General features: G+C 33.5%; 2 protein-coding genes across 2 annotated transcripts; both read left to right on the forward strand.

Moving 5' to 3' along the window:
* Window positions 1-6585: 6585 nt before the first annotated feature.
* LOC112699056 (uncharacterized) lies at window positions 6586-7077 on the forward strand. The gene has a single exon (XM_025751685.1). It carries the CDS (start codon window positions 6586-6588, stop codon window positions 7075-7077), a length of 492 nt encoding a protein of 163 aa, XP_025607470.1.
* Window positions 7078-16282: 9205 nt separating this feature from the next.
* Window positions 16283-19859, forward strand: LOC112799554 (cysteine proteinase mucunain). Its single transcript, XM_025841698.3, has 4 exons — window positions 16283-16912; window positions 18372-18607; window positions 18682-18822; window positions 19374-19859. The coding sequence occupies exons 1-4, from the start codon at window positions 16441-16443 to the stop codon at window positions 19635-19637; spliced, it is 1113 nt and encodes a 370-aa protein (XP_025697483.1). The 5' UTR covers window positions 16283-16440; the 3' UTR covers window positions 19638-19859.
* Window positions 19860-22071: the final 2212 nt, after the last annotated feature.

Raw genomic sequence — 22071 nt, forward strand, 5'->3', positions numbered from 1 at the left:
TAATTCAAGCAAGTTCTATGAAGATTTTTCACTCAAATCAATTGAGGTGCCCTATAGATAGAAATCTTGAAAATTTTCACTATTTTGACTAAGCTTATTGTGTATATATATGCAAAAACTAAGAAAATGCGAGTAAAAATCCTAAAATCTTAGAATGAAATGCAAAAGCATTGGAATTAGAAACTTGTCACCTAAAATCGCCGACCGGTCGGATGACCTCCCCACACTTAAAAGTTTGCACCGTCCTCGGTGCACTCAAAGATGAACAAGGGGGTACGGCGACTCTCCGGATTGCTACGTGTTCTTAGTCTTGCTTCCGTTATTGCTCGTGGTGCATTCATCATGAAAAACAAAAATATAACACCATAAGGTAGGGTAATACAAAAGCAAGGAAGCATAATTGTTGGAATGAGGTAAATCACTAGAATTGAGTGAGTGAATTAGTGTGACATTAAGAAATATTAGGTGTGTGAATTCTAAATTGCGCGGTTTAGAACACACATTAGCATAAAAAGCTATGTCACCAAAGAAGCATGCACTTTACTCATTCTAGTATGCTTGAGATGCTTTAAGTAAACTTGTAAGGTAAAACAAGCATTAAAGAAGCATGAAAGCATTCAAGTCAAACACATATGGATGCATATGATCATGAAATACCATGCATTAAGGTAAATGCACATCATCATCCATCATCAAGAGGTTGCCTAATCACAAAATAAGGCTCAAATCACATGGTGGCCAAATCATGTAATTCAAGAAGAGTTACAAGCTCGAAGGCAATTCTCATCACTTGGTATTCTTAAAATGTGAGCATGAAAAACTCAAAACCAAGTAGCAAAATATAACCTCAATTAAATAGTCCAACAAAGATTATCGAAAAACATTCATGCTAAAATAGCATTTAGGCAATAAGAGCAACAATGTGTAGTAAACAAAGTCAATAATCCCACACTTGTAATGAAAAGAGAGAAAATAAAATGAAAACTAAACTAAAACTAACTAACTAACTAACTAACTAACTAATTAACTAACTAAAATAAATGGTTATCCATGGTGTTAGGAAGTGTTGGATGAGGGGTAGGAGAAGGGAAGAAGAAAGGGGAAGGAAAGAAATGGAAAGACGAGAAGAAAAGAAGTGGATGGAAGAAAGGGCATCCACGCGTACGCACGCATTGCGCGCGCGCGGATGGTTTATTTCGAGAGTGGCGCGCACGCGTCGTGTGCGCGTGCGCGCGAGTGGGGTTGTGCCAAAGGCACAACGTTGGCGCGGCGTAGGCACAACTCTCGGGTCAATGTATGGAAGGTGGAGCTTCTCAATCCACGCGTAAGCACGCATGGCGCGCGCGCATGGACGGTCGAAAATGCTTGATGCACGCGTACGCATGGGTGGTGCTCTGTTTTTCAATTTTTTTTTGCTATGTTTTTGCACCAATCCAAGCATTCCAAACTTCCAAACAACTACCAAAACAACATAAAACCTTATTTAACATACTAAACTACCAAAGATACTCAACTAACTAAACAAAACACGAAATTAAACTAATTTTTACCAATATTTACAAAAAAGGAAAATGAAAAGAAGTTACCATGGTGGGTTGTCTCCCACCTAGCACTTTTGTTTATTGTCCTTAAGTTGGACTTATGGGGAGCTTCTCTCAAGGTGGCTTGTGCTTGTACTCATCTTGGAACTTCCACCAATGCTTGGACTTCCAATAAGTTCCATCATTCAAGATTAATATCTCCAAGCTTTGATGGAGTTCTTCACAAACCATGGGCTCCCAATGTTGATCCTCATGTGTTCCCGGGTCCCATATTTTGTCTTCACACCCATCTCCAAGTTGATTATCATTAATCCATGTGGGTGGTGAGCAAGGTGAATTCTCAACAAAGTGACCAAACATCCTTCTAGACCCATGTACTCTAGTTATACACCAACCTTTGCTATCAAGCTTTGGACATGTGATCATAATGAACCTAGGATGATGCTTCCAACCACTAACCATCTCCTTTTTACTCTTAAAGCCATAAATATATCTAAGTTGACCATCTGTTTCAAGCAAACCATATTCAAGGGGAATAATAAAGCTTGAGTATAAGGAATTTACCCACTTGAATGAGAGAGTGGATGGTGGTGGCTTGGGGAGAGGTATTTCCAATGTGCTAGTAAGCTCCACTCCCTTGTTTTCATCCTTGATTGCCTCCACCTCCTTAACGCTTTCAAATCCAACCGGAGAAGGTTCTTCATGCTCAACGGATTCTTCACCACTAAGACTTGATGCTTGATCTTCATCACCAAGGAAACTCAATTCTTTCTCTATCCCATCCAAGTCTTCATATGGAATATGCCTTAGAAGGTGTGCACTTTCCTCCCTAGCATCAATTTCAATCATCTTGGAGGGGTTTTCTTCAACTCTATGTTCCCATGGAGGCTCCGCATCTCCTAAGTCTTCTACCACTTCTTCCTTGTCTTCAACAATTAAAGCTTCCTCCAATTGTTCCAATACAAAGCAACTTCCTTCATTTCCCACCGGAGTTTCCAATCTCTCCTTCATGCTATGTTCGTCATTTGATTCTCCACATGTAGCCATGGGAGTTCCTTGAGTGTTCAACCATTGGGAGGCTAATTGATTTGTTACCGCATCCAAGGCGGCCATGAAATTTTGCACATCCCTTTTCATCTCTTCTTGCCCTTGAACAAGAACACCAAGGGTTTCATACATTAGAGATTGGGGTGGATGGAAGGATTCATCATTTTGGGGGAAGGGTTCATAGTAGGAAGATGGTTCTTCTTGGGAGAGTTGTGGTGGTTCAACATTCTCCACTTTTTCCACTTGTTGCACAACACACTCCTTGGTTGCTTGAAATTGATCCAATGCTTCCTTGAGACGATCCCTTGACTCTTGTTCCTCTTGGATAATATGATTAGGATCATGTGGCTCTTGGATCAATGGATATGAGTATTCTTCCATGAGAGGTTGTGGTGGAAAGTAGTATTCATCTTGTGGTTGAAAATTTTCGTATATTGGAGGTGGTTCATCTTGGTCATGGTATAGAGTTGGCTCTTGAAAGGGTTGATATTGTGGTGGTTCCATATATGGCTCATATGGCTCAAAAGTTGGTTGGTGTGATGGATATGGATTAGGGTCATATGAAGGTGGTTGGTAAGAAGAGGCTTGTGAGTATGGTTGAGAATTATGTTGAGGATATGGTTCATAGGCATATGGTGGTGGTTCTTGAAAGTCACAAGGAGATTCACCATAGCCATTGGATTGATATGCATCATAGAATGGCTCTTCTTCATAGTGCATCGGTGGAGGTTGTTGCCATGAGGATTGATCATAAGCATATGGCTCCTCCCACCTTTGATTGTTCCATCCTTGATACACATCTTCATTATAGTCCTCATCTCCTACAACATAATTGTAATCACACTCATAGCCAAAATGAGAATTCATGGTAGCAAGAGCAAATAAGAAACAAAAACTAATAAGAAATAATGAAACAAAATACTAAGACTAGCAAAAACTAGCAAGCAATCCAAAAATCAAGCTATTCACAATATTCACATATATACAATAGCCAATAACACAACACCATTGCAATTCCCCGGCAACGGCGCCATTTTGATGATTGAATTTTTGACGGTTTAGAATTTCTCAAATAAAATCTCGTCGAAGTATAGTTTCTAAACCAAGCAATAATCCTTTCATACAAAAAGTTGTTTGTCACTAAAACAAACCCCTAAATTTATAAACCGAAGTATTCAAACCTCGGGTCGTTCTCCCTAGGAATTACAATGAAGTGTCTTGTTATTGGTTTGAGTTGTTTTGGGGTTTTGATAAGAGGCATGAAAGTAAATGGCAATGAAAATAAACTAACAACTATAAAAGGCTCTTGGCAAGGTATGAAAATTAGAAGTCCTATCCTAGTTATCCCCCTCAATTGTGATGAGAATTGTTCATTGCTACCACTTAGTTAACCCTCACTAAATAAAGGAAAGTCAAGTGGATGAATTGAATTGAGCCACAAGTCCTAGCCAACTCCCAAGAAAAGACTAGCTTTAGTGCACTCCAAACCAATTAGCAATCTCTCCAATCACCAATCAACAAAGGAATTAGATAACTCAAGTGTCACTAATTACTCTACCTAGGCCAAGAGGAACAAAATCTATACTATATCTAGAAGAGGCATTTCAACAAACACATAAAAGGCAATAAAAGTAAACAACATAAATTGCAAGAATTAAAGAGAGATCTAACTACAAAGGTAAGGGATCAACAATAGAAAAGCAAAGGAACAATTATTATGAATTACCTCTTATTAAATTGAAAGAAAATGGAAGGAACAATAGTAGATCTACAACAAAGTATAAGAACAACATAAAGGAAATTGCAACAAAAGAATGGAAGAATGGTGAATGTAACAACAAAGAATTGAGAGGTAGAAGTAGAAGAAAGCAAAGATTAAAACCTAGATCTAAGAACTAAACCTAATCCTAATCCTAATCCTAGAGAGAAGTGAGAGCTTCTCTCTCTAGAAACTACTTCTAAAACTAAACTATGACTAATGGTAACTAACTTGTAAAGTATGAAAGTATGTTCATTCTCCCTTCAATCCTTGGCTTAAATAGCATCAGAAATGAGTTGGATTGGGCCCACAAGACTTCTAAAATCGCTGGCCACGTTTTGCTTTAAGTGAACCAGGTGGCAGCAACGGCGCGTGCGCATACTATGCGCGTGCGCGCCACCATACGTGTAGCAATTATGGCAAATCTTATATTGTTGCGAAGCCCCGGATGTTAGCTTTCTAACCCAATTGGAAACGCATCATTTGAATCTCTGTAGCTCAAGTTATGGTCGTTTAAGTGCGAAGAGGTCGGCTTGACAGCTTTCCGGTTCTTTCATTTCTTCATGAGTTCTCCAACTTTTCATGCTTCTTTCTTCATTCCCTTGATCCAATCTTTGCCTCCTAAACCTTAAATCACTTAACAAACATATCAAGGCATCTAATGGAATCAAGGTGAATTAAATTTATTTATTTTAAGTCCTAAAAAGCATGTTTTCACTCTTAAGCACAATTAAAGGAGAAGTTATAAAACCATGCTATTTCATTGAATAAATGTGGGTAAAAGGTTATAAAATCCCCTAAAATCAATACAAGATAAACCCTATAAATGGGGTTTATCATACATTCCTAGAGGGCCTGGGGTGCGTGCTGATGCAGCATCGTAAGGTCGTAGCATACGCCTCATGGCAGTTAAGGTCGCATGAGATGAATTATCCAACTCACGTCTTGGAACTTGCTGCCATTATGTTTGCTCTGAAGATTTGGAGACATTACCTTTATGGTGTCAAATTTCAAGTCTTCTCAGACCACAAAAGCTTGAAGTACCTCTTTGAGCAAAAGGAGTTGAATATGCGTCAGAGGAGGTGGATAGAGCTTCTAAAGGACTATGACTTCGAGTTAAATTACCACCCTGGAAAGGTGAATGTTGTGGCAAAATGCCTTGAGTCAGAAGTCTCTATATGCTGCTTGGATGATGCTGTAAGAGGAAGAGCTGCTAAAAGCATTCCAAGGTTTGAATCTGGGAGTTAGAGAAGAATTCGGGACTCTATGTTTAAGTCAGCTGCAAGTTTCGACTGATTTTAAGGTTAAACTCCTAAAAGCTCATCAAGATGATAAAGGATTATAGAAAGTATTGCCGGCTATTGAACAAGAAAAGTAATGGAGAGTGTCAGAGGATAAGGACGGATTACGGATGTTCAAGGGCCGAATCATTGTGCTAAATGTCGAAGACTTATGGCAGGATATCTTGAAGGAGGCTTATAAGAGCGGGTTTTCAATCCATCCGGGAAGCACCAAAATGTATCAAGATCTAAAAATGATGTTCTGGTGGCCGAGAATGAAGAATGATGTGGCGTTGCATGTTTCCAAGTGTTTGACTTGTCAGAAAGTTACAATTGAGCACCAGAGACCATCAGAAACCCTTCATCCTTTAGAGATTTTGTAATGGAAGTGGGAGAGTATAGCGATGGACTTCATGTTGGGCTTACCTAGAACTCAGACTGGTTATGACGCTGTTTGGGTGATTGTAGATCGACTGACAAAGTTGGCTCACTTTCTCCCCATTCGGATGAGTTGCATGTTCGAGGAGTTAGCACGACTGTACATTAAGGAGATTGTGAGGTTGCATGGTGTGCCTTCCACCATTATATCTGATAGAGATCCTCGATTCACATCAAGGTTCTGGGAGCCTTTCCGCGAGCATTTGGAACTCAGTTGAGTTTGAGCACTGCATATCACCCTCAAACTAACAGTCAATCAGAAAGAACAATCCAGACTTTGGAGGATATGCTGAGAGCTTGTGTTTTGGACTAGTCGGCGAGCTAAGATCGATATATGCCGCTAGTAGAGTTTGCTTATAACAATAGCTACCATACGAGCATCGAAATGGATCCATATGAAGATCTGTATGGGAGGAAATGTCAATCTCCGCTATGCTAGTATGAATCTGGAGAGAAGAGCTTGCTAGGACCTAAGATTATAGCAGAAACCACAGAACAGATAAAGAAGATCTGTAGCTAAATGCTTGTAGCTCAAAGTCGTCAGAAGAGTTATGCTGATCAAAGGTGGAAGCCTTTGGAGTTTGAAGAAGGAGAGCATGTCTTCATGAAGGTTACTCCAAACATCAGAGTGGGAAAAGCCATTAAAATAAATAAACTGAATCCCTGTTACATCGAACCGTTTGAGATTTTGAAGAGAATTGGACCGGTGGCTTATAGGATCGCCTTACCGCCGCATCTTTCGAAACTTCACAACGTGTTTCACATGTCACAGTTTCGTAAATATACTCTTGATGCAAGGCATGTTCTGGAGCCGAAATCAATTCAAGTGAGGGAAGATCTAACACTACCGGTAACCCCAGTTAGGATCGATGACACTAGCATCAAGTGTTTACGCGGGAAGGAGGTTTCATTGATGAAAGTAGCTTGGAATCAAGCCGGTATGGAAGAGAATACTTGGAAGCTCGAATCGGATATGCGAAAGGACTACCCATACCTCTTTTCAAGTAACTAAATCTGAATTTCGAGGGCAAAATTCTTAATTTGGTGGGTAGAATGTAAACTCCGTTAAATTAGCGAATAATTAACCAATAAATTAAATTTTAATAAAATAAATTAGAAATATAAATTTTATAGAAAAATAAGATAGAGCAAATTAAAATAAGAATTTTGACACTAATTTCAAAGAATTTGGCCCAAAATTAGGCCGAACGGGCCGAACCGGTCGAACCGAGCTCAAAATGGGCCCAAGGTCCAATTCAGGCCATTAGCCCCTTAAGGAACACAGCTTTCCCTTTCCTCACTTCTCCTCACTCACGCTGTAAACTTTTGGAAATGGGAAGGAAGACAAAAACCATTGCTTCCAAATCAAACCTCCGTAACTTCTCCCTCCGAGTTCCGATTACCGCACTGTCTGCGGCCATGCGACTACTGCATCGAGCTCTACGAATCTACTGAAAAAATTTCATAGGTAAACCTCATTCTCACTCCAGTTTCTCTACCCCTTTGATTTTCAAAAACCTTGAGCATACATGTTGAGAATTTGTTGGCTTTGCTGCTATAGGTTCAATTTAGTTTGTGGAACTTGTTGGGCTTAGTTTGTTTAGTTCGTGGGTCTGGTAAGGATCTTTAACTCTAGCTATTTCCTGTTTTGAGTACGTTGGGTATTGATTTTTTGGGTATATATATGTATATATGTGTTAGATATGTATGTATGTATGATATGAAGTCCTTGGAGCCATTGGAAGCTTGATTGGGAACTTGGTTGGTGTTAGAGCCAAATTTTGGTGTTAAAGCCTTGCCTTTCACTTAAGTGGGTTGCCTTGGATAATACATGGAAATCGGCCAAGGTATGGTTTAGGTTTCATGTATTTAATATATAGTGTTCTATGAAAACTTAAGCTAGATGACCATAGGATAGGTTGGAACGTATGAGTATGTTTAATGCTTAGTAACCTTGATAAAAATTGTGATATGGATTTGGTGTTTGTTGGATGGATGTCGAATGATGATTTGATGATGATATGAATATGTATATATATTGGATAGGTAAAATGAGAATCTTGTTGATGTATTCAGGGGGTTGATGCATGATATTGTTGAATTGAGAAATGGTAAGATATGAAGGTTGTTTTTGTGTTGAGAAAGGTATGTTGTGTTTGTGGTTATGGGTATGGTAAGTTGATCTGGAATTGAGTTTTAAAGAAAATGGAGGTTTTGAGATTTTGTGTAAAAATTGGTTTTTGGTCGAACTTTGGCGAGCCATAACTTGGCTTCCGGATCCCTAAATGATTTCGATCTTATTTTATATAAAAATTGGGTTCGTGAAGTTTACGCAAAAAATTTATGCGCGCCGAAAGTTTAGGACTCAAATGTGAGATTCTGCAGATTTCAGGTTTAGCAAAATTTTTGATAAAACGTACGTCCACGCGTACACATGGCCCAAGCATACGCGTGATCTAGGATTTTTGGGTACGCAAACCACCCTTACGTGACCATGCGGTTCTGTTTGACACACATGCATACGTGTAAAGAGGAATGCGTACGCAAAATAGGCCAAGATGTAAACTTAGAGTGTATATGGTACAATGGTTTAAATGATATGTCGATACAATTAGTACCATGAATATGAATGTTTATTGGCTTATACACTCAAATGATCTGAGATACGAGTTTCGCTGGGTAAAGTATCGTGGCTTGCCACCACGTGTACCAGGTTGAGACTCGATACTCTGTTGACCTTATGACATAAGTGTGACCGGGCACATATAAATTCCCGGGGATGTTGACCCCCATTGCACAATTTTATATATTTGAGAAAAAGCTATGCATAGACTCTTGGGGATGCGCATCGAGGGACAGTCCATGGTTTAGCAGCCGGACTTGTCGAGTTGGCTTGATAATTGACAGATGAGCCTCATCAGTCATAGGATAGGCATACAACATGTACATATTATCTGCTTTGTTTGCTATACATTATTTTGGGAATGCCTAATTGAATATATTAAGCTAGGCTTAGATATTCTTAGAAGATCACCCAATTATGGTTTTTGTTTAGTTCCTTAAGCTTTATATCTGAGTGTTGGTATTCTAGGATTGCCTCTGCATTCCCAAGACCTTATATCCTATATGCTGGCACCTTTACCATGCTGAAAACCTCCGATTCTCATCCCATACTATGTTATTATTTTTCAGATGGAGGTTGAGCAGCACCTCGCTAGGCGTCTGGAGCTTCTACAGCGAAGTGGATATTTTGGGGTTTTCTTTGTATCCTTTTGATATATGTATTTATATAGATTCTCCTTATAAATGCTTGTGTTATTTTGGAGAACTAGGATTTTATGTATGTGTCATTTTGGGACGTTGGGTTATGTGTATATATATATATATATATATATATATATATATATATATATATATATATATATATATTTATATATATATATATATAAATATTCTCCGACCTGCCTTAGTTTCACAGGCTAAATTAGGGGCTTGTTATTTTGTATCCTTGATCCTCTACTCTTATCTTTTGTATAATTATGTATGTGAACTTTATATTCTTCATGCACAAGTAATCTTGTTCCTGAGTGTTGCGCTTTTTATTTTGCAATTTTGTTTTATCCGTTTTTCAAAACTCCTCGTATACTGTATTCTTTCCAATATTATTATGTATATATTTTATTTTTAGAGGTTGTAATACCACACCACCTATGCTTTACTGTTTAAGCGTAAAGCTCTGTGTAGTAGGGTGTTATAGAATTCATATATGAAAATGAGTCATTTGATAACTTAACTGTTCCTCCTATACCTAATGATGATCGTGAAGTAGACTTGGTAGAGAATGATTTGAATGAAATTCTTGTCGATGTCGCAATAGAAGTTTATTTTTTTCAAGAGTATAACACATGATCGGATGAAGAATATGATTCCGAAGACTTTTGAGTGATTTATTTTCCTCATTTATTGTATACAAGTTAAATTTCATGTTTTGTTTTTATAGTTTTGAACTTGATTTGATGAACATTTTGTGATATAAAAAAAGGTTATTATTTGTTATATTTCATTACTCTTTTGTAATATTTTCTAATTATTATATGAAAATGGAACAATTTAAAAGAGAAAAAGACTAGTAAAAAAAATATCAAACTCATGCAAAAGTTAAAGAAATTGAAATGAAGGAAATATTTTCTGCTTCAAAATCAGTCCGAAATTTTATATCTAAAGGTTATAAAGGAAGTAATCAAGTCAAAATAGCACAACATCCTAAGAAAATTTTCAGAAATTGAAAACAAAGTAAAGATAATTCCATAGAAGGGAAAACGAGCCACTTGTGAAAAAGACTATGAACCAATCCTTAAAGTCTTTTCATAACTAAGTGGGAAGTAATGCTCAACTAAAAATTTCTAAGTCAAGTAGAGTAAATAAGACTTCTTATGGAAAGAAATATAAAGAACAACCAATCTCTAACAAGATTAAGATCAAGACAAAGTATCTAGTAATGACTCTTGATGCATTTTTGCATACAAAAAGAGTAGAAATGGAAAGAAAAGAGGAAGATGACTTTGAGTCAATTGGTAAGGATGCTAGAGCTACTAAAAAAGAACTAGTTAATTTGACAAAAAAAACTTAAAACGACTAGCAATGACTCTTGATAATTTTTTGGGTGAACAAAAAATTCACACGAAAAAAGAAGAGGAACATATTGAAGTCTCAATTATTGAGGATGCTAGATCTAGGCCATTCCCGAATGATGGAGGAAATGTTGATATCCTCCATGAGAAAGATTATGTTGGTAAATATGAAAATAAAAATTTTGATGTGAAAAGAGACCAAGTTATAAAAATTGCTCATGTAGAACTTACTGTAATTTTGTTTGTTGCTATGCTTTTTTAGTTATTTATAATGTATAATGTAAATTCATATAAGTGTTATAATTGTTGCTTTTTTAACCTGTCAAAATTAAATTGTATTTGTTATAATATAATTTGCATAACTCGTCAATTTTTTAATTTAGATACCTTAAAGGTTAGAAAGAGTCGTGAAAAAATAAGATGCCTAAAGATTTATGCGAGAATTTGGAAAGAAAAGGAGGAGGTGACTTTTGATGGTGGAGAAGTAGTGGGGCCGACTCCTCACAGAGTGAAGAATTTAACTAATTTTATTGGAACAATGAAAAAGAATAGTGATTTCATTATCTTGATGACTAACGAAAAAGTTGTGCCTAAGCAAATTTAAAAACACATATGAAAGTATATTAATGTAAGCTTAATTTATCTTTATGTTTATGCCATATATTTATACTCTTCTGATTTATATGATATGGTGAATATAATGTGTTTGTAGTCAAAGTTCATTCTTCAAAAATTCTTAAAATTATGGGTGATGACTAGTGTTCAAGGAGTATGAAAACGTTACAAGACAAGAATCAAGAAGAAACACTTTGAATCATATTTTAAAACTATTGAGGATATGTTGGTGAATCGTCCTTTGAAAATTACAAGAAGCAACAATGAAAGTATAAGTTGGGGCCTATCAATTTTGTAAGAGTGCGTGTTCAACTATTGATTTGGTAAAATCACGTTTATTTTGAAATTCTTTACTCATATTTTTTTATCTAATTTTATTTTGTGTTATAACTTTATAATCTCCATCTTGTTCTATAGCGTGAAAGACAAGAGAATAAAAAGGAACCAAATCAAGATGAAATATTTGTTACTACTCAAAATAGACTAAAAAAAATACTTGATGTAAAAACACAAATTGTCATTGTAATGTTGCTTCTCTTGGTTGCTATTTTGTACTTATAGTTGTAACTCTAATTATCTTAGTTGTTAAGTCTTTCTTTTTTTTTCAGCATGATTATTTTGTACTTATGACTATTTTGATTGTTATTTTGTGCTTATGGCTGTAACAATACTTATTTTGGTTGTTGTTTTATGTTTATAGCTATGGATGTTCAATCACTTGCATATTTATATGTTGTTTTAATAATATTGTGATTAGAATACCTTATTATATATGTACTACCGATGGATTGCTGTCCCTATTAGTTGTCAATAGTTTATTAGATTTATTTGTTTACATTTTTATCACTAAAAATATGCATATAATATATTTGTGTATATAAGATTGGATAAACTTGATAATCTTCAAGAAGTTAGAAAAACTCTTACTAATGCATTTCAAAAAGTATTTGGTAAAAAGAATCTAGGAAGAGTTCGATGTTTTGAAAGAACTGTTACAAAAATTTCTCTTAAGAAAAATAAAGAAATATATGAAATAAAAAAATAAAGTAAAGAGAAGGCAACAGTCTTAAAAACTGAATTAGATGACACAAAATAAAAAGTGCAATGATTAGAAGATATTGTGAAATTTATGTTGCAACAAACTTCTCCTGATATGAATATTGGTGAAGCACTTTCTCTCTTGCGATTTAAGCAATCGTCTGCAAATAGTGCACAAGATCCAAATTTAAATCGATAACATTCATCTCCATCGACTAAATGATGATTAAGTATATATATATATATATATATATATATATATATATATATATATATATATATATATGTGTGTGTGTTAAATTGTTGTAACACATGAATATGTTTATCTATACATGTTATTGTTGAGACGCTTTTTGATAATGTGTTTTTTTCTCTATTTAGATTTGACTGTAGTTTGCTTATAGTTGGATGAAGTTTTATGAGATAAAGACGATTTTTGACAAAATGGTCAAACACAAAGTCCTTGATATCAAATGAAATATATATATTGTTCAAGTCCATGAGAAAAACATATAAACATATATTTTGTTTACTTATGTTTATTATTTATTTGATTTAGTAACTTAACAAGTATGTGTATATAAAAATGATCTAATTGGCACTTGACATACCTTTCTAAATATATGCAATATATATTAGTTTATTCTCCCTTTATATCGATTAAATTAAGTTTAAATATTTAAATATTGTTAGTGTGTGTTATATATCCTTCAAATATCATATAAATTTTTTAAAAAAAAGAAAAAAATGGTTTTAGATATAAAAAAAGAAACCTAAAAAAATTCATTAACGTGCTGCTTCATATATTAAAAAAGACAACTCCAAATAAACTTAAACATGTGTTACATTAAGTATATGAAAAAATAACTAGAAAACTTACACAAGTGTTGCTTTAGGTATATGAAAAGGCAACTTAGAAAAACTTAGACAAGTGTTACTTTATATATTCGAAAATACAACTCATGAAAAGTGTTGTAATAAAGTGATTTTTTATGCATTTTGTTTGGGTCATCTAAGATAATTCTTACATGAAGTTATCTTTTTTTAGTAGAAAAGGCAACATTTTCTAAAAGTTGTCACGGAAGAGTTTTCTTTAATGCAAAAAAGCCTTAGAATAAAGGTAACGGCTATATAGCCAATTTTCCAAAAAACGTTGAGTTTTGTCGAAAAATGTTGCCTTTGATCAAAGGTATCATTTTTTCTTTATTATAAACAACATTTTTAAAAGGTTGTCTCAATCCGAATTTATTGTACTGGATCAATTGTCACATCACTCGATATATAGTATAATTAGAAAAAGAACATGACACGTGCAAAACACTCTTAAGTCTTAACAATAACAAAATTTTCTTGATGGGTAGGTAGATGTAACCAAGAATGAAGTTTACCTTTTATGTATACATCTGAATTTTTTAATTATTAATATATAACTTTGTCAACTGTATCATCTTTTATGTGTATTTTTGTCTATTTTACTTTTTTTGACTCTCCGACATAACTGTCGAATTAGGAAAAAAACCCCAACTTCAATGCCTCGAATTTAAAATAAGGCCTAATTCAAAGTTCCTTCGACTTAGTTATCAAATTAGGACCTAAAATTTGATAATTTTATTGATAACAAATTATTGTTAAAAATAATAGATTCTTTGACTTTTTTTTAAATAAATAAAAAAATTTATATTTACGATTTTATGTAGTATTTTTTAATTTTGCAGGCACACAACTTTGCAGTCAATACTTACGAAATAGAAAAAAATTGATGTCTGCAATTTCGTAAGTAGTGTTAGCAGAATTAATGTTTGACATTTCTTACTTTTTAAGTTGATTCCTTAAGTTTAAATGATAAATATTGATGCGTGAGCATCTTTCCTATCTTTTCCTAGTGAATTTGCATCTAAATTGTGAGTTTAATAAAGAATTAATTATCTTTTAGCCAATATGGATGCTACTTTGAGTCTTTTACAATTTTGTTTATTTTAGGTAGCATTCGGCTGGATTTGATAGAATTTTTGCAGCACAAGAATCAAAAGAGATGACAGCGAGGAGCGACGTGTACGCGTGACTGACGCGTACGCGTGATTTGGAGCTTTTCATGGTGACGCGTGCGCGTGACTAACGCGTACGCATGATTTGAAGAATTGCACAGCGACACGTGCGCGTAATCGACGTGTCCGCGTGACTCGGGAAAAAGACCATCGACGCGTACGCGTGACATACGCCACATGTAGAAAATGCAGAAAACGCTGGGGGCGATTTCTGGGCTGTTTTAATTTAGTTTTCAGCCCAGAAAAAACAAATTAGAAACTATAGAATAGACAAAACATGTGGTCCCCACCCATCAACTGAAGACTTGTCAATTAAATTCTGATTTAAATTCAAATTTGATTTTAAAATAGAAAAGATATTATTTTAAATTTAGAAATTAGATTTTAAATTAATTAGGATTAGTTATAAAAAGGAGAGACTTCTCTTCTATTAGGGGAGGAAGTCCCAGAGGTTCCGGGAGAACTTCCAATTATATATAAATTTACATTCCGGAATCATAGTTTTTCTCTCTGAGTCATGAGTAACTAAACCTCCACTGTTAAGGTTAAGAGCTCTGTCTATTTGTATGGATTGATTTTATTGCTTTTTCTATTTTAATTCATATATGGGTTTATAATTTAAGAATTGTTTTCGCTCTTTATCTTATGAATTTGGGTGGAATGGAAGTATGACCCTCTTTCTATTTGAGTTCTTGTAAAACTTGGAAAAGCTCTTTACTTGAATAACAACTTGAAAACATATTCTCCTAAATTTTAATTATCTGGATTTAATGGGATATGTGACATCTAATCCTTTTATTTTTGGGTAATTAGAGTTTTTGTGGCACATAAACTGGAATTTGATCATGCAGCTTCTACTTGGAATTAATTGACCAAGGAATTGGCAGTTAATGAATTTTAGAGGAGACTAGAAAGGTCTAAGGAATTAGAGTCTAGTCACATATAGTTTGCTATAAATTAAATCCTACATGATTAAAATAGTTAGTAAGAAAAGTTAATTCGGAAAAATAGATAACTCTAAAACCTTAATTGCTTTCTCCATATTTTATTCCCAACTTATTTATTTGCCTATCTTTAATATTCTTTATATTGTTTTCCAAACATTACTTTCTGTTTGCCTGACTAAACTTATCACTCAATTATTGTTGCTTGATCCATCAATTCTTGTAGGATCGACCCTCACTCACCTGAGGTATTACTTGGTACGACTCGGTGCACTTACCGGTTAGTTTGTGGGTTATAAAATATAGCACCAAATAAGGATAGAAATTTAAATTTTGTGTTTTAATTTAAGTTCCAAAAAATCTATATTTTTTACAAACTTATAAATTTAAAATGAAACAATAAATAATTTCTTAAAAATAATTAAAAATATTATTTGATTCATTAGCATCTAAAAATTATTATTAAAATTTTTAATGTTAAAAAAGTTAATATAATTCTCTAAATTGATGTAGGAGTTAAAATTTGAATTTTTCTAAGGTTAGAAGTAATAGATAATTATACAATATAAAAAAGTTAATTATACTATATAATATATAATTTAAGAAATAATTAAAATATTATATTAATTAAATTATTATTTAATTTATAAAATTAAGTGTAGAACAAATGTGTTGACAGCAAAATTATGTGTAAATATATATTTGTATTTTGGTGTATAATGATAAATATATATATTTTTTAATTTATTTAAAAGAAAGTCTAGATTCTTTATATCGAAAAAAAAAGTGTATATTTTTATAAAATAGAGAAAATAGGTCCATCCATAACCATAATAGAGGAACCAGGGCACGTGCTGTGGCAGTTGCCAACTTCCTATCAATTATGGTGTTTTTCACAATCCCACTCCCATATTATATTCTATTAAATCTTCGCCCACTTGCATAATTTATCTTTATTTGATCCCATTCTTTGAAATTTAACCACCAAATCCAATTCCAATTCCCTCTATATAAACTCACACCCCCCAACTCTATCTTCACCAACAACCTTTCAACTTCCAAAGCTCTCTAATCTGGTCTGTTTTCTCTCCCATACTTTCCCATGGCTTCAACGATGGCTTTTATGTCCTCCATTATTCTCTTTCATCTCTTGACAATCTCATCAGCCATCACCACCAACCAGCAGCCACAACAAGCGAACACGATGAGAACCGACGATGAAGTCATGACCATGTACGAGGTATGGTTGGTGAAGCACCAAAAGGTGTACAATGGATTGGGAGAGAAAGACAAGAGGTTCCAAGTTTTTAAGGATAACTTGGGTTTCATTGATGAACATAACACACACAAAAACACAACATACAAACTTGGGTTGAATAGGTTCGCTGATTTGACGAATGAAGAGTACAGAGCAATGTATTTGGGGACAAAGAGTGATCCCAACCGCAGGATCATCAAGGCAAAGATCAGCGCCGGCAACCGTTACGCTTATAGCGCACGTGACCGGTTGCCGGTGCACGTGGATTGGAGGTCCAAAGGTGCACTTGCACCCGTCAAGGATCAGGGAAGCTGTGGTAAGATTATTTATTTTTATTTGCCTTTTCTGTTGTTTAAGATAAAATTTGCTAACTAAGCTAAGGTTACATTTTAATTTGAGCAATGCTAGGGGCCAGCAGTTTTATTGAATTTTGGCCAGTATGTAACCAGCAGAGGAAGGTGAGTCATTGGATGAAATCTCACACCAATCTCACACCATCAAATTATCATTGATGGCTAGGTGATGGCTAACAATCACAAAAATTGCTGGCCCTAGACTTTTCCTTTTAATTTAGCTAGATAAGGACTCAATTTAAATTTAAGAGTAACAAACTCTAATAAAAGGATCACATGCATGTTATCCCAATTGAGAAGAAAGGAATTTCAAAAGGTAAAATAGATACGGAATTTTATTTTAAACAAGGAAAAGCTGAATTGGTCCTTGTTAGATATTAATTATTCAAAAAGTGTTACTTTTATATATTTCGGAGGAGCTAATAAAGTATTTAAGGAGTTACAACATTATTTAAAAATTAGTTAAATTACAAGCTATTTTCAACATTAAATTAGCGTAAAAAAATATACTACCACTAGTCATACATCTACTACTAGTTAAAATTAAACTCAATTCAAAATTGTGAAAATCTTTGACATAATTTTTTAAAATAAAAATTAAATAATTAAATTTTTCTTATTATTTTTTTATTAAAAAAAGGATGGGTGTGATACTTTGACGGAACTTGGAATAGAGTGGATACTTGGATGGACCTTAGTTGCAATAATATACTATTGACTTCGATTTTTAAAAAGAGGAGTGCAGCACATTATGAGATTTATAGCCATCAATTACTCTCTAGACTTTCTCTTTTAAAAATTCTATAAACTACACATTTATGTATTTTTATGAGTAAAATTCAATCAATTAAACAATAAAATTTGAAATAATAATATTAATTATAGCTAATTTTTATTATGGTAGATCAATTTAATTAGACTTAATTAACAAAAAGATTTAAATGTGTAGCATCATTTATATTAAAATTAACTATTAAAATTAGACATGATATATTTACATATAAATATATATATATATTTAAAAAATATATATATTATTTAACTTATTTTTTAATGTGTATTTTATATTTTAATATTTTAGTAGCCGATTACATAACATAGTTGATCTACTTATTTAGCCAAAAGTACATCACTATTTCTATCAATGAAAAATTAGAATGCTAGCGAATTCAACTATGAATAAACAAAATTAACTTTATATCCTTAAAAGAATGATCTTTGTATTATAAAAGTATCTAAATATTGGTTTTATTCATGGATAAATTTGTTGATATTTTAAAGTAGAATGGTAGTTAATAATCTTCTATGTGTATAAAGTTAATTTTATTTATTTGTAAATAGATTTGTTATCATTCTAAATTAATTTTTATTGGTAGAAATAGTAGTTTATTTTTGGTTAATAGTTAATTATTGACGATGCAGGAAGTTGTTGGGCATTCTCAACAATAGCTGCAGTGGAATCCATAAATAAGATAGTAACAGGGAAGCTTGTGAGTTTGTCAGAACAAGAACTTGTTGACTGTGACAAAGCATTCAACGAAGGCTGCAATGGTGGTCTCATGGACTATGCCTTCCAATTCATCATTGCAAACGGTGGCATAGACACCGAGCAACACTATCCATACAAGGGCATTGATGGCACATGTGATCCAACCAGAGTTAGTCACGCTCTCACTTTGTCTTTTCAACAGAGTAACTGAATTGATTCTAATCATATTTTGGGGTATTGCAGAAGAATGCTAAGGTAGTGAGCATCGATGGGTACGAGGATGTTCCGGTGAATGATGAGAAGGCTTTGAAGAAAGCTGTTGCTCATCAGCCTGTCAGCGTTGCTATTGAAGCCTCTGGCAGGGCCTTGCAACTCTACGACTCAGTAAGCTTCAATTTTTTTGTTTCTTTTAAAAGAAAGAATTCAACACAATAAAGTGGAGTATGGTACCAAAAACAATAAATTCTGATAATCTCTTCACATTTTTCATAATTTAAATTAAATTCTCTTACAGGGACTTACAATTCTATAACTCGGTAGATTAGGTTTTTTTTTTTTTGTGAAAAGAAAAAACTCAATACAATAGAGTATAGTAAAAGACTAAATACCTAAACAATTTAAATCAAATTAAACTACACCTTATCAATTTCATTAATGAAAACCAATGTAAATTAAATTATTAATGGATAATGCTCTGATATAAAATACGATAATTATATGACTAATAACAGTTTAAATTCTTTATCAATTTGATCCTATTAGCAAATAAATCGACTTGTGTTCATGAGCTAGCGTCTCCAATTCAAGAATGTGGAAGCACAATTTCATATAAAAGATTGGTTGAAGGAACTATTTTACAGAATGTAACAGCATATTGATAATGATATTGCTGCCTATATTTTCTTATAAATGTTTCTGACTGTGTTTGTTTGCAGGGTGTGTTTACGGGTAGATGTGGAACAAGTTTAGATCATGGTGTGGTTGTAGTTGGGTATGGAACCGAAAATGGTGTAGACTATTGGCTTGTGAGGAACTCATGGGGCAAGAATTGGGGCGAGGATGGTTACTTCAAGTTGCAGCGTAACGTCAGAGGCACCAATACTGGCAAATGTGGAATCGCCATGGAAGCCTCATACCCGGTAAAGAATGGCGCAAACGCCGCTTCGGAGAGAACTGGAGGGAGTGTTAGCAGCGCTTGAATTTGAAACAGCTTGAGTTGCAAGAAAGTTTTATGTTTCTGCTGCCTTAGATTATGTTCTGTTTGGATATGCCTATAAAATTATTGGGCTGTTATTGTATATATTTATAGACATATATATTTCTTCACGTGAAAAGTTCCCCTGAAGAACATCGCTCCCTGAACAAATGTTTGTATTGGTTTTCAATTATTGTTATTCAAGTTGAATGTTTAATTTGTAGTACTTGATTATCTTCCAGTTTTCTTGTTATGTTTCTGTTCCAAGGCCCTGCTATAGCCTATAGGCATCTTATTCAACCTTAAAAGCTAGCTAACTATTATTAATTGTCTAAGAATAAGCCCACCAAATTCTGATAGAATCATTCAAATGTAATGATAATTATGAACGATGAATGATTTTTTGACAACGCTTTAACTAGGAATTTTCTTTTCTTTTCTTTTCTTTTTGTGTTTTAGTGAAAGAGAAACAGCACCACAACTTTTTTCCCAAAGTTGATTGGATGTTGATAGAAAAATTTGGTTCTTATATTTTCTTTTATATAAATTTCTGTTATTGTCAAATGAAATAAATTTCTTCGGTATAAGAGGATACTATAACTTTTAGATATGTTCTGACATGATGGATGTTCATAACAGTAATTTTCTTTCAGGAATGGACGGTTTAATTTTTTCAAAAGTGTGAGCCTTAAATTTTCAAGAGAAATTATATTTAATGAAGTTTGAAAGGAATGTCCTTGTAATGTATAAGTAGAAAAGCAAGTTTTGAGACAAGAACACACAACAATGTATAAATACAAAAACACTTCTTTATTTCTTTTTCTCTTATGCTGAAACATATATAATATTAATATATGAATTATCTTTATTACATTAAGATAATAATATTGGTGAATATTGATAGTAGAATTTTTTATTTACACTTTCTTATTTTATATTTATTTATTTATTTATTTATTCTAGAATACATTATTAGCACGAGATTCTGATTAAAATTTAGGAAGATTTAAGTAATAAATTTTTATTATGTCGAAACTCTCTCATCTTTAATTTAATGCTCTTGATATATCTGAAAACAACTACTTATCATGGATACTAGATGCTAAAATCCATCTTGATTTAATGGATCTTGGAGATCTTGGAGATACCATTAAGTCTGAAAATAATGTATCATAGAAGGATAAAGCCAAAGTCATGATCTTCCTTTGTTGGCATGACAAAGGATTGAAAAATGAATATTTCACACTAAAAGATCCTGCGGATCTGTGAAAAAACCTTGAAGAAAGGTATAATCATAAAAAGACAGTGATACTTCCTCAAGCCTGATATGAGTGGACGCACTTACGCCCACAAGATTTTAAATCCATAAATGAATATAATTCAACAATGTTTCGAATTACCTCATGAATGAAATTATGTGGAAAAAAGATAACTGATAATGACATGTTAGAGAAAATTTTTTCGACCTTCCATACCAGGAATGTGCTCCTTCAGCAGCAGTATCGAGAAAAATATTCGTTGTCCACTAATCGAAATATATGGAGTTTCAACACTGTCTTTGTTGTCAACCAAAGGTTTTGCACCAGCATACACCATCATCGGCGATATAATCAAGCTCTGAAAAACATAGAAATCCAATATAAGAAGCACAACAAACCCAGGAAAAACAATACAAAATGAACCTCAATCCACCCGTAAATGAATCGCAATCATTTAATGGTTGCAACACAACATCTCAGTTTAGAAATTTGGACTAAGTACAGCAAATCCAAGGGAATGAGAGCAAATGAACTTCAATTAAATTAAGAAATGAACCAAAATTACTCAAAAAATAAAAAATTGGTCAATACTAACAACAACATCAATTGAACCTCAAATAATTCATAAATAAACCAAAATTAGTTCATGATTTGAACAAGCAGAAGCAATATGAGTATATTCTATGCCCTAACTGTACGAAATCCAGGGGAATGGGCTAGTTCCTTTACTTTTTTATTTTATTTTTAAAAAATATTTTGATAAAAAAATATTATTTTTAAATTAAAAATTTGAACAAATACTTTTTTGGGGTTGATGAGTCGAGTTTTTAGACCAGATTAGAATAAATATTAGCCAAAAATACTTTTTTTCTAAAATGTAAAGAAAAATTTAAACAGCTTAGCCTTTAGCACGTTTAAGCTAAAATTTAAACAGGTTTAATTTTAGAGACAAAATCTACCCGTTTAAATGAGAAAATAGACTAGGCGATGGGTTTAAGCCTATTTTGACGACCCTAGATGCGGCTAAAAATAAAAAAACTACTCACGCAACACTTTCTCTTTTTTGTTATGTTCATTCTCCCTCTTCTTTAACGAACAACGCCTCTCTCTCGAACACCTCGTTCTTCCCTTATGTTTTGATTTTTTTTTCTACATTATGCCATATTTTTTATGCATTTG

This window comes from Arachis hypogaea, chromosome 1 (assembly GCF_003086295.3).
Source record: "Arachis hypogaea cultivar Tifrunner chromosome 1, arahy.Tifrunner.gnm2.J5K5, whole genome shotgun sequence".
In the NCBI taxonomy this organism is placed as follows: domain Eukaryota; kingdom Viridiplantae; phylum Streptophyta; class Magnoliopsida; order Fabales; family Fabaceae; genus Arachis; species Arachis hypogaea.